This window comes from Orcinus orca, chromosome 6, assembly GCF_937001465.1.
Source record: "Orcinus orca chromosome 6, mOrcOrc1.1, whole genome shotgun sequence".
Classification (NCBI taxonomy): domain Eukaryota; kingdom Metazoa; phylum Chordata; class Mammalia; order Artiodactyla; family Delphinidae; genus Orcinus; species Orcinus orca.
Window position 1 is genome coordinate 103,034,855 of NC_064564.1, and position 12,923 is coordinate 103,047,777.

At 44.9% G+C, this 12,923-nt stretch overlaps 1 protein-coding gene and 1 long non-coding RNA gene across 2 annotated transcripts in view; one reads left to right on the plus strand and one right to left on the minus strand.

The window, feature by feature from the left end:
• The window catches only part of PAPPA (pappalysin 1), a 252,937-nt gene that overhangs the window by 214,456 nt on the left and 25,558 nt on the right, over positions 1-12,923 (plus strand). The window contains exons 20-21 of the mRNA XM_033427347.2: positions 5,111-5,182; positions 10,149-10,247. Coding sequence (XP_033283238.2) covers positions 5,111-5,182; positions 10,149-10,247 — 171 coding nt within the window. The remainder of the gene's footprint in view (positions 1-5,110; positions 5,183-10,148; positions 10,248-12,923) is intronic.
• Positions 1-12,923, minus strand: part of LOC125964678 (uncharacterized) — a 138,726-nt gene that overhangs the window by 113,062 nt on the left and 12,741 nt on the right. The window lies entirely within an intron of this gene.

Sequence of the window (12,923 nt, forward strand, 5' to 3'; positions counted from 1 at the left end):
GCCTTACACGTTATACATAATAAACATGTGCAGTACATCAGACAAAGGATGTGAAATTCATTCCTTAAAGAGAAGGCATCAGTACGGGAAACCCTGCCGAGAGTCTGAAGGTCAGAGGTAGAATGGTTCTGATTGAATACGAAGTCCGGCCTGTCCACTGTGCAGAAGGAGCTGTCCTGTGCCCTGGAGGGGAAGCCCGGAGACGGAGGGGTGTGTGCAGAGACCAGCGATTCCTCGTTCACTCCTGGGCCCACTCAGACATTCACTCATTTGGTCATTTGTTCGTTAACTCATTCAGTGAATATTGATTATGCACCTCCAAATGGTAGGTATTCTTCAAACAAGGGATACAGAGTGGAAAATGCCTAGGTTTTTAAGAAGCTTACCCAGAAGAAAGCCAGATACTCCATAACAGATAACAAAAGCAAAAATAAATTCCGTAGTTCACTCATAGAAGGTCCTATACATCAAGGAAAAATAAAGGGGAAAAGAGGACTCATCCCAGAAGACATCAGAAGGGGAGTCAGGTCTGGGCCTGAGGGTGAGGGGGTCCTTTTAAGATACTTTCTCATGTCTTTGGCTCTGCCTGGGGCCAGACTTCTCTGGGCTTCAGCTTTTAAACACTCTGCCTCTACTACATTTGTCTCAAAGCCTCTCTACCTCTCTGAACCTTGGTCTTTCCATTGGTCAAAAGAGAAACCTTTTTTATGCTTACCAGTTCGGGGGCTGGAGGAATTTGAAGGAGAATATAGTTTTCAAACTATAGACGTGGAAGTAAGACAGATGTGAGTTTCATTCCTGACTGTCATTACCCATATGTATGACTTGGGGCAGGTTATTTAACTTCTCTGTGCCTCAGTTTCCTCTTGTGTAAACCAGAGTCAGAAACCATATGTAAATACTGTATGGTAATCACTTATATGTGGAACCGAAAAATAATACAGATGAATCTATATACAAAACAGAAACGGACTCACAGACATAGAAAACAAACTTATGGTTACTAAAAAGAAGAGGGAGGGATACACATAGGAGTAATCCCATACACATAGGAGTATGGGATTAACAGATACAAACTACTATACATAAAATAGATAAGCAACAAGGATTTACTATATAGCACAAGGAGTTATATTCAGTATAATAACCTATAATGGAATATAATCTGAAAAACAATAACTGAATCATTTTGTTGTACACCTGAAAAAAAGTACCTATCTCATAGTGATGGTAAAAATGAAATGAGATAAAAGCGCCAAGCACAAGGCTTGGAGCACAATATACCCTTAATAGAGGGTTTTGTGTTGATGAGAAGGATAATGGTGATGGGGTTGTTAGTGGTACTGCGACAGTAAGGATGGTGGTGGTGGTGGTACTGGTGGTGGTGATGATGATAGTGATGGTGATAGTGTTATTGATGACGATGCTGGTGGTGGTCCTGGTGGTGATGACGCTGGTCCTGGTGTTGAGGACAGTGGGGGGGGTGGTCGTGGTGGTGATGATGCTGGTCCTGGTGTTATTGATGATGATGCTGGTGGTGGCCGTGGTGGTGGTGATGCTGGTCCTGGTGTTATTGATGATGATGCTGGTGGTGGTGCAGATGGTGTTGATGCTGATGGTCATTACAGCCAAGAAGAAAAGACGGTCTATTCTTCCTGTGCAGCAAGGCAGAGAAGAAAGCTGTCTTACAAAACCTGGTCTGAAAGGGCTTGGACTGGGCTAGAGGTCCCACTGGCATCAAGAGGAACAAGGCTGGCATTTGAGGGGCCCCTGGGATCGCCCAACATATGGTGTAAACAGCCTAGTCTTTCCTTCAGCTCCTGCTGCCTGTCCCCTTTCCCAGTCCTCCTTGCAGACAGAGGGGCCCTGTAGTGAGACAGGTGGGGCGTGCAGCCCTGAGGAATAGTGGAAAATCCAAAAGACTTGGAAAGATAAATAGGCTCATGCAGATAGTATAAAAGTCCTTTTTCTGAACTCACGTCAGGTAAACCTCAACTGACAGAAACTTGTGCAACCACACCAAGACACTCCTACGGATGGATTAAATTAGCTCTCAAATAAACAGTGGGGAGGAATGGGCATCGAGTCCCTCGTGGATCCTAATTCTGATGTTTTCTACTACTTGAACCATTACCTAAGTGCCCCTCCAACATCCCTGAATTTTGGCCAGGAACAGACGTTCAGACCCAGAGATGGAAGTCTGGTTAAAGCTTCTCAGAGGATGAAAGCAGGTGATGGCCTCTGCTTCTGGCCCCCATGGCTAGGAAGCAGAGGGGCAAGAAAGTAGCTGAGCTGGAAGGAAGGGACACTGGAGTTCTCACATTCCTTCACTTGGTCAATATGTATTTGTTTGCTGTGCTCCATCCTGAGTCCGGGGGGAGACAGATGTCTAAAACCAGGGCCTGCCCTCTTACCTGTAGGAGTTAGTCCTGGGTTGACCATTTCTACCTCATTTATCTCAGTGCTTCATCACAGCAAGCCTATGACATTTTCAGTACCCATTTCACGGATGGGAAAACCTAACCTCAGAGTGGAAACTTCAAGTCAGAATTGCAACCATGTCTGTCATGCCTCATTGCTCAGTCTTTCCCATACATCACCTTCTTGTGTTTTAGGAGAAGGTAGACAGTGTCCACAGAGGCAGTAGGGGCTAAAGAGTAGATTTCACATTGTGAGACTGGTTGGCAGATCTTCAAGTTAAGTTGTTTGTCCAAGATCTTTAATTAATTCAATCTACACTAAACTGGTCCTCTAAACTAGATGCTCTGCTAGGCATCGTAAATGCTCTTCTGCTGCTCTAGAAGAGAGGAGGACAGGTAAAGAAAATAATTGTCCCGTGGTAAAATCATCTCTATCTTGAAATGGATCCATTCATTTGTAACGTAAATATTTGCTGGTCATCTTCCTTGTACCAGGCACCATTCTAGGCATGGAAAACCCAAGGGTGAACCAGAGATGCAGTGGGGCAGAGAAGAAAGGTACCCAACCCAGCCAGATCTTGGAGTCACGGGATTCCAAGCTCACCAAGAAACCTAATTACAGTTTTGCTCCCATATAGGTCTGCCCTTGGGGAGAGAATGGCTGGTCCCATGGATTTTCCACATTCTAGCCCATGTGAATGTTCATTTCTTAATTAAAATTAATCAACTGGCATTCAGCCAGCAGAGAGCGCCCTGATCATAGAGACTTCCGGGGCTGCTCCCTGGCACAGTCACCTGTCATCGCGAATCTAAGCATTTGCCCCCAGGTTATTTTAATTTGCTTTTATTTATTTTTTTTTAAGAAATCATTGTAATATGGCATGAAAAGTAAGGCATCTAGGGCAGAATAGAAAAAGGAGCTTCTAAGATTGTTATGTTAGCCCTAGTCCTGATGCTATTTTATCTTCCTAGTTTTATTTATATATATATATATATTTTTTAATTAATTTATTTATTTATCTATGGCTGTGTTGGGTCTTCGTTTCTGTGCGAGGGCTTTCTCTAGTTGTGGCAAGCAGGGGCCACTCTTCATCGCGGTGCGCGGGCCTCTCACTGTCGCGGCCTCTCTTGTTGCGGAGCACAGGCTCCAGACGCGCAGGCTCAGTAGTTGTGGCTCACGGGCCCAGTTGCTCCGCGGCATGACCAGGGCTCGAACCCGTGTCCCCTGCATTGGCAGGCAGATTCTCAACCACTGCGCCACCAGGGAAGCCCTCTTCCTAGTTTTATTTATCTTTCTTTTTTCACCCACTTAAAAAGAAATTATTGTGTTGGATTTTATGTTATGAGCTGCCTTAAATCCTTCCCAGAACAATTGCTTGGTTTCAGGTCTTGGTTCCTTTACTTAACAGCTGTGGAGCTTGGGGAATTTATTCTCCTTATGATACAAGATTAATGCCCACCCCACTGCATGGTGGTGAGAAATAAATAAGATAATGAGTAAAGCAATTAGCACCATGAATGCACTCAGTACATTTTAGTATAATAATAATAATTATTATTTTATTACGGGAGGCTATAAGTAAATACATGTATGTATACCTGAAGCTCTGCCTGAGAGGGCTGGGAGATCACCACAGAGGAAGGTAGTCTTTTCTTTTTTTCATTCTAAGTTTACATATTCTGTATTTCTTTTAAAATTTTTATTGGGGTGTAGTTGATTTACAATGTTGTGATAGTTTCAGGTGTACAGCAAAGTGAATCAGTTATACATACACATGTATCCACTCTTCTTTAGATTCTTTTCCCATATAGACCATGACAGAGTATTGAGGAAGGTAGTCTTGAACAGAGATGTAAAAGATAAGTAAAGATTCTCCAGGTGACAAGATGAGGAAGGGCTTTCAGTGAAGGAGAACGGCAGGAACAAAGTCACAGAGATACGGGTGTGGGCAGCCTCAGGAACTGGGAGCCTAGCCCGCACGGCCCGGTGGCAGGTGGATGCAGAAAGGGTTCTCTGCATCTCCAGGGTTCCGAACCAAAGGTTATTTCATGCATCCTCCAGGCCACTGCTCTCAAATTGTAATGTGTATCAGCGTCACCTGGGAGGCTTGTTTTTACAATGCAGAGTCCCAGGCCCTGGCCTCAGAGATTCGGACTCTTTAGACCCAAGGCGGCGCTGAAGAATCTGCCTTTTCCGTGTGCCCCCATGTGATCGTGATTCGAGTGGTCCTTAGCGCCTACTTTGGGAAGCCCTGTTCCACACCATTCTTCCATCTTCCTGCTGTAGCCACACACACGCACGTGCACGCACACATGCACGTGCACACACTCACGTGTGCACACATGTGCACGCTACCCTTCCTCCTTCCTCCCACCTTATCCCCGACTCTGTCCATGGGGCAGACGTCAGCCAGGAATTTTCTGAAGTGTCTTTCTGATCATGTCTCGGTCCCCCAATTCTCCTTCTCCTCAGCCCTTCTTCCTGCTAGGGGAATACAGAATCGTGACACCTACGGTGAACACAAACGTTATTTTAGTCTTATGGATCCTGTTATTGCAGGTACCTGGGCAAATTCTCCATGGAAATGCCAGGGTGAGGCCAGCACTTGGAAGATCCAAGAAGAGGGCTGGGTGGTTGAATGTGGTACCAGCCCCAAACCCATCTGACCTCTTTCTCCGTCTCTCTGCAGAGAGTTGTCTGCACAGCTGGTCTGAAGTGGTATCCTCACCCTGCTCTGATTCACTGTGTCAAAGGCTGTGAGGTGAGTCCCTCAAAATGGTGCTACAACCATTACTGTTATTGTTATGTTAATCATGACTTCCATTTACTGTACCTACTAAGTGCTATAAATATCCCTTTAACAGACTTCTGGGACAGGAATCAGCAGTCCCACTTTATAGGTCATGGAACTGATGCACAGAGATATCAACAAAGACACTCAAACCTACATTTAATGGCTAACAGAGTCGGGATTCCAAGCCAGGTGTTTCTGGCTCCGAAGCCTGTGTTCAACATAATATTGCTTCCGTAAGGGAGGTTGGGAGGGACGAGGCCATATTCATTTAGTAGCTACAATATGCCCGGCACTTTACCAACATTGCCTTATTTAACTCTGACAGAACCACATGAGACAGTTTCTGTTTTTTCAATTCTACTTTTCCTGCAACCATTAATTGCAGATCATTTCCTTCTGCCATATGTCTTTGTCATTCACGCATTCTTCAACTCCAGAGGTAATTTGGACACCTTAGATTCAACCACTGAGCTGAAGGTGGAAGATCCCCTCTGACCCTTCAGTTCTCTCACTTGGCAGTGGAACCATTCCTTGGAACTTGGCATTTTGGAGCTCTGTCCCTGGGTATCAGTGACAAGCTTGGGAAGGGGCAGGGCCAGGGCACTTGGCACGTCACCTGTGTTCTCAAGGGCATGCTACTGTCCATGGAACTCAGAGACATTCTGTGCACCCCTATGCCCCCTGTGAATCTTTTCAGCTGGCATGGAAAGGAGGTCCCAAATCACATTCAGGTGGATGTCCAAATCTCTGTGGTGCCCCCAGGCCCCCCTCAGGAAAATCCAGGTGAAAAGGACTAGATTGTGCTCTAGAAAACTTTGTATTTGATGAAATTCTTAAACTGTCACAACCAGACTGTTCTTCTAGATGATGGGGAAACTGACACCCAGCCAGCAGCCGGGTCTAACATTTGATAGAATGCCAACTGGCACAGCTCTTAATGCCATCTACCATCCTCATCTGTTGTGTAGACTGGAAAAAGAGGGCCAGAGGGGGGATGCACTGGCCCAAGGTTACCGCACAGCATACCAGACACAGAGCCAGAGCATGAACCCAAGTCTCCTGACTTCCAGGCCCGTGATTTCTCTCCTCCACTAGGCCACCTTCTGCCCATGAACCGTCCCCTGACCTGTAAATGTCACAGGACAGTCCCTGGGTCACATTTCTTTCTGTGTATTGCTTAGGGAATCCCCAGGGGCATCTCCTCAGGGCACAGGACACTGCAGTCTTTAAAAACTCCCGTTCTCTCAAGATTCAGCAGGAGCGACAAAACCAAAGCCAAGGACCTGAGGCAGTTGCTTCCTTACCTCTCTCTGGATCAGTCCAGGATTTCAGAAAAAGGAAGCTTGGATTACCTGGGCACTCGTTCTGCTGAGTCGGCGGTCTGGGCAACCCGTGTGACAGCGGAATTCAATCCCGTCTTTGACTCAGCACTGAGGCCTGAGAGACCCACACCTGTCAGGCTCTGAGCTCTGCCAGGGATGCTTATCGCCTTTGCCCTTGCAGGTGCCCCCTCGTCTCCTTTCCTGCTTAACTTAGAGCTAATAGTTTCTCTCTTATCTGGGGCTGAAAAGTATGCTTAGAAGAGGTACAGCTGCTGGGTCCAGGGAGAAGCCATCAGCCTGGAATGTCTGCAGGAGCCAAGATTGATAAAGGGTCTTGGGGCCCTTTAGGCCCCTACTCTCTGCCCCAAGCTGTGTTCAAAGTAGTCATTTACTTACTTGCTCATCAAAGCTTCACTGGGTGCCTGGTATGTGCCCAGCACTACCCTAGGTACTGAGAGTACAATGGTTTTAGTCAAGTGAAAACAGTACTGTGTTCTCCCTGACTCACGTGGATATCTTCTTGCCCTTCATCCGTCCATCCATCCATCTGCCCATCATTTTACTAGATAAACATTTAAGGAAGATACGTTAAATAAAGTTTTGCTCAAATTGCCAGCATTTTGCTAAGAAGTCTAAGATATAAAAATGGATGACGTACGTTCCCTGTCCATAAGGAACTTACAGTGTAGTAAAAGAGATCCGGTTAAAGAAGAATTCTAAACCTCTATACCAAGAGGTATAACCAAAGCAGGTGTAAGAAGCTGCAGAAGCACGTGGCATCTCGGGGGTTGTAGGGAAGACATTTTGGAGGGGTGATGTTTGAACTAGATCTTGAAGGATGAATTGTTTTCCAAAACACACTATTAGTAGAAGTAGCAGCATAAGAAATACCAGAGACGGGAGCGATCTCTAGGTTGTAGAGCTTTTCACATGTTATTCTCTCCCTCTAGGAAGTCTCCCTTCTCCAACCCCCACCTACTTATCATGTCAGTCTCCTCAGGGACTTCTCATGGAGAAGAGCTTCTTCTCATGGAGAAGAGCTTCTCATGGAGCTCTCATGGAGCTCTCTCATTAGGTCACATCCATCTACTCTTAACTGTAACAGCATCACATACCTTTCCTCTATAACTCTTATCGGAGTTGAAATTGGCCAATAGGATAAGTGATCATTTGAATAAAGTCTGCCTCCTTACTAGAATGTAAGGTCTTAAACTAGCAGGAGCTCTGTCTATATTGACTCACTATTACATCCTTTTTTTTTTTTTTTTTTTAGCACAATGTATAACGCATAGTAGGCATTCCATAGATAGGGTTAAATAGAAGGTGGATGGATAGATGGGAGGATTGGTGCATGGCTGTGGCAGCAGGAAAGGGTACAGAGAAGAAAGGAGCTAGTAATGAGACTGGAGATATTTTTCTGTGACCAAGTAAAAAAAGAATCTCTTTTATTTTTCTTCTTCCTCTTCTTCTCCAGCTACTCCTTTACCAAGCCAGTTCCTTTTATTTTAAAAAAAAGGACATTTGGTTTCCTTTAGTAGTCTTTATATGTAATGTGAGAAAGAACTTAGGGAACAGAGCCCACAGACAAATCTTCTAAGGCCCGGAAAGAGCAAAGGGTTTTATCCTTCAGTTGTTTGTGCCTCTCTGCTTTAAGACGCATGTGGTAACGTATTCATGATGGCAGTCAGGCGGCAGCATCACACCTGTGCTCGCAGCCATGTGCATGTGTACCCGCAGCTGAGTACAGCTCTCTCTCTGTTCTTGGCTCTACCTTGCTAAAATCTTTTTTAGACCCTAATAGGGCAGGGATGAAATGACATCGTGAGTTGGGGGCACAAACACTGTGAATTTGGAGCATAGATGCAAGAGACGGGGATGCCACATAGGATGGACTCCTCGTGAACTTGGCTCTCCCCATAAAAAACCCACAAAAGGGTTTTTCATGGGAGCCCACAAAAAGTCAACGAGCCACTGAGCATTAGAGACCCCCAACCCGAACTGTAATCAAAGGGGCTTCACTTTCATCTGCTTTTTATATTAAAGGGTTACACAACATTACCTTTGATGAGGGGAGGGGTATGTTCATGGCTTTGAGAAATCAGTGGTCTAATTCTGCCTCTTTATTTCACCACTGTGAGTCCTGAGACCCAGAGAAGATAAGCCACCTAGTCAAAATTACCAAGAAACCAACCAGTGGCTGAGGTTTGGAAGACTAGAACCCAGGTTTTCTAAAGCCCTGCCAACTGCCTTTCCACTACACCAGTACGATCACGATCTGTCCCTAAAACATCTTTAAAAGCCAAGTTGTGCCCAGCATTAAACTCCAAGGCGGCTGGGAGACAGAGACGAACCGGATATTGGCCTTGTCTTTGAGGAGCTCACAGTCTTGCACCAACTACAGGTTCACAAGCTGTAGAAGACAGCATGCTAAGTGTTCAGGTGGGAAATGCAAGTGCTAGGGGGGTTGCAGAGACCCCTGACTTTCCCCTAAGATGACTCTGGGTTCAGATCAGTAATAATTTTACTCCATCATCTTTTCCTCATCTTTCAAGCATCACAGAGTTGGAGGAGCACAGGGAAGAAAAGAAAGAAATCAACATGTGCTAGGTATAGCCTAGAAGGGTAAAAATAAATGAGAAACCAACTTAGATTGAAATCACTACTCTGCCTCTGCCAGTTGCTCTTGGCCAAGTCCCTTTCTTGCTCTGAGCCTCAGGGTCTTCATGTGTGAAGTGGGAAGAGCAATGCCTACCTTACTTGTTTTATTTGAGAACAAAAGAAGAAAGCAAACATGGAAAGTGTGTGACATCGAGTATATCTGTACTCCTGTGTTAGCGAAGAAAGCACCCGTAATCATACACCAGCCATCATGCCAAGTTCCTAGGGATTCTTCCGTTCAGTCTTTACGATTCTTGAGTAGTTTACATTCAGCTTCCTAATATATTTGCATATATATTTATTGTAAATTATGTTTGTAGTTACCTGCTACCAGGAAAAGTGGGGGAAAGGGGGCTTAAATTTTCATACCATTTCCTCAAGTGAAATGAGCCCCCTGCTTCAGGAGGGCATAGTGGTCTATCCTGCTGCCTTTGCATACCCAGCATATAAGAGTATGTCTCCTAGCATAACCATAGTTTGGTTGGGAAAAACTTGGCTAGATAAGAGTCTTTAAAAATGGTAGAAGTGGGCTTCCCTGGTGGCACAGTGGTTAAGAATCCGCCTGCCAATGCAGGGGACACGGGTTCGAGCCCTGGTCCGGAAGGATCCCACATGCCGCAGAGCAACTAAGCCCGTGCGCCACAGCTACTGAGCCTGCACTCTAGAGCCCGTGAGCCACAACTACCAAAGCCCGTGCTCCTAGAGCCCGTGCTCTGCAACAAGAGAAGCCCACGTGCAGCAACGAAGACCCAAAACAGCCAAAAAAAAAAAAAAAAAAAATGGTAGGACTGGTAGTTTGTCCAAAAGGGTATAGGGATTCGAAGCCAGGTAGGCTGACTGTGGAGGTTTGTGAGAAGATGAGATACAGCTAAATATCTACAGAGGCCAGCCCCCGTTTACTCCAGCATGCTAACCAGGCCTCCTTTCCTTCCTGCCTCTCTCCTCACGTACAGCCCTTCATGGGAGACAATTACTGTGATGCCATCAACAACCGAGCTTTCTGCAACTATGACGGTGGGGACTGCTGCGCTTCGACGGTGAAAACCAAAAAGGTAGGCCAGTGCGCCCCCTCTGCAGCCACCTATGCAGGCCTCTCCAGCTTACTGGTGCAGGATCACCCCTACGTGCTGGACAACCCGTTGCCCTGGTTGTGTCAGCACTCACCTACAAGCTTTATTGTATTACGTTCCATGGTATTTTTCATTCTTTTAGTCAGTAGTTGAGCTAGTATCATGTGCTAATCCCTGAACTAGATGTGGAGGTTCATGGATAATCTTTGTAGATGTAGTCCCTTTGCCTCAAAGCTTAGAGTCAGCTATGGAAGCAGACAAACTAAAGTGCAGTACTTTTTAAAGGAAAGGACAGAGTTCTCTGAGGGCCCAGGCAAAGGGCTGGAGAAAGCTCTGCAGAGGGATCTGCATCAATGCTGAAACTTGAGGTATGAGGAGAAGGGGCAGACAGGTGGCCAGGAAAAGTGTCTGGGGCAGGAGACCGGCATGTAAAATCCTAGAGAGAACACACACGTTCAGGGGGTATGGCGAAAGTCTAGGGGAAGAGGGAAGATGGGACACTCCCAGCGAGGTCAGTTATGGCCTTTAAGCATTTTATAATCTCTTCTGTTGTTTACACCTGTAGAATTAGGGGGTGTGGTCTTGGTTGCCATTGTCTTCCTTAGGGTATTAGGATGTTACAGGAGTGATTTAAGTATTTATAGTGAAACTGGAACATCCAGCTGAGATGCATCTCACCCACCCACAGAAGAGTGGCAACCTCCACTTTCCTCCTGATGAGAGCTGGGACCAGAGTTTGGGGCCCGAGCCGAGAGTTGGGAGAGAGGTGGCCAACCTGGCCAATGTGAGTTGAAAAGTATTTCCTGTGACAAACGAGCTCACGGGGAGCTACTTCTTCTTTCTTTTCTTTTCTTTTCACATCTTTATTGGAGTATAATTGCTTTACAATGTTCTGTTAGTTGCTACTGTATAACACAGTGAATCAGCTATACGTATACATATATCCCGATATCCCCTCCATCTTGTGTCTCCCTCCCACCCTCCCTATCCCACCCCTCTAGGTGGTCACAAAACACTGAGCTGATCTCCCTGTGCTCTGCAGCTGCTTCCCACTAGCTATCTATTTTATGTTTGGTAGCGTATATATGCGTATGCCACTCTCTCACTTCATCTCAGCTTACCCTTCCCCCGCCCCATGTCCTCAAGTCCATTCTCAAGTATGTCTGTGTCTTTATTCCTGTCATGCCCCTAGGTTCTTCAGGACTTTTTTTTTTTGTTAGATTCCATATATATGTGTTAGCATACTGTATTTGTTTTCCTCTTTCTGACTTACTTCACTCTGTATGACAGACTCTAGGTCCAGCCACCTCACTATAAATGACTCAATTTCATTTCTTTTTATGGCTGAGTAATATTCCACTGTATATATGTGCCACATCTTCTTTATCGATTCATCTGTTGATGAACACTTAGGTTGCTTCCATGTCCTCGCTATTGTAAATAGAGCTGCAATGAACATTGTGGTACATGACTCTTTTTGAATTATGGTTTTCTCAGGGTATATGCCCAGTAGTGGGATTGCTGGGTTGTATGGTAGTTCTATTTTTAGTTTTTTAAGGAACCTCCATACTGTTCTCCATAGTGGCTGTATTAACTTACATTCCCACCAACAGTGCAAGAGGATTCCCTTTTCTCCACACCCTCTCCAGCATTTATTGTCTGTAGATTTTTTGATGATGGCCATTCTGACTGCTGTGAGGTGATACCTCATTGCAGTTTTGATGTGCATTTCTCTAATGGTTAGTGATGTTGAGCATCCTTTCATGTGTTTTGTTGGCAATCTATATCTTCTTTGGAGAAATGTCTGTTTAGGTCTTCTGCCCCCTTTTGGATTGGGTTTGTTTTTTGACGTTGAGCTGCATGAGCTGCTTGTAAATTTTGGAGATTAATCCTTTGTCAGTTGCTTCATTTGCAAATATTTTCTCCCATTCTGAGGGTTGCCTTTTCGTCTTGTTTATGGTTTCCTTTGCTGTGCAAAAGCTTTTAAGTTTCATTGGTCCCATTTATTTATTTTTGTTTTTATTTCCATTTCTCTGGGAGGTGGGTCAAAAAGGATCTTGCTGTGATTTATGTCATAGAGTGTTCTGCCAGTGTTTCCCTCTAAGGCTTTTATAGTGTCTGGCCTTACATTTAGGTCTTTAATCCATTTTGAGTATATTTTTGTATATGGTGTTAGGGCGTGTTCTCATTTCGTTCTTTTATGTGTAGCTGTCCAGTTTTCCCAGCACCACTTATTGAAGAGTCTGTCTTTTCTCCATTGTATACTCTTGCCTCCTTTATCAAAAATAAGGTGACTATATGTGCATGGGTTTATCTCTGGGCTTTCTATACTGTTCCATTGATCTATATTTCTGTTTTTGTGCCAGTACTATACTGTCTTGATTACTGTGGCTTTGTAGTATAGTCTGAAGTCCGGGAGCCTGATTCCTCCAGCTCTGTTTTTCTTGCTCAAGATTGCTTTGGCTGTTTGGGGTCTTTTGTGTTTCCATACAAATTGTGAGACTTTTTGTTCTAGTTCTGTGAAAAATGCCATTGGTAGTTTGATAAGGATTGCATTGAATCCGTAGATTGCTTTGGGTAGTAGTCATTTTCACAATGTTGATTCTTCCACTCCAAGAACATGGTATATCTCTCCCTATGTTTGTATCATCCTTAATT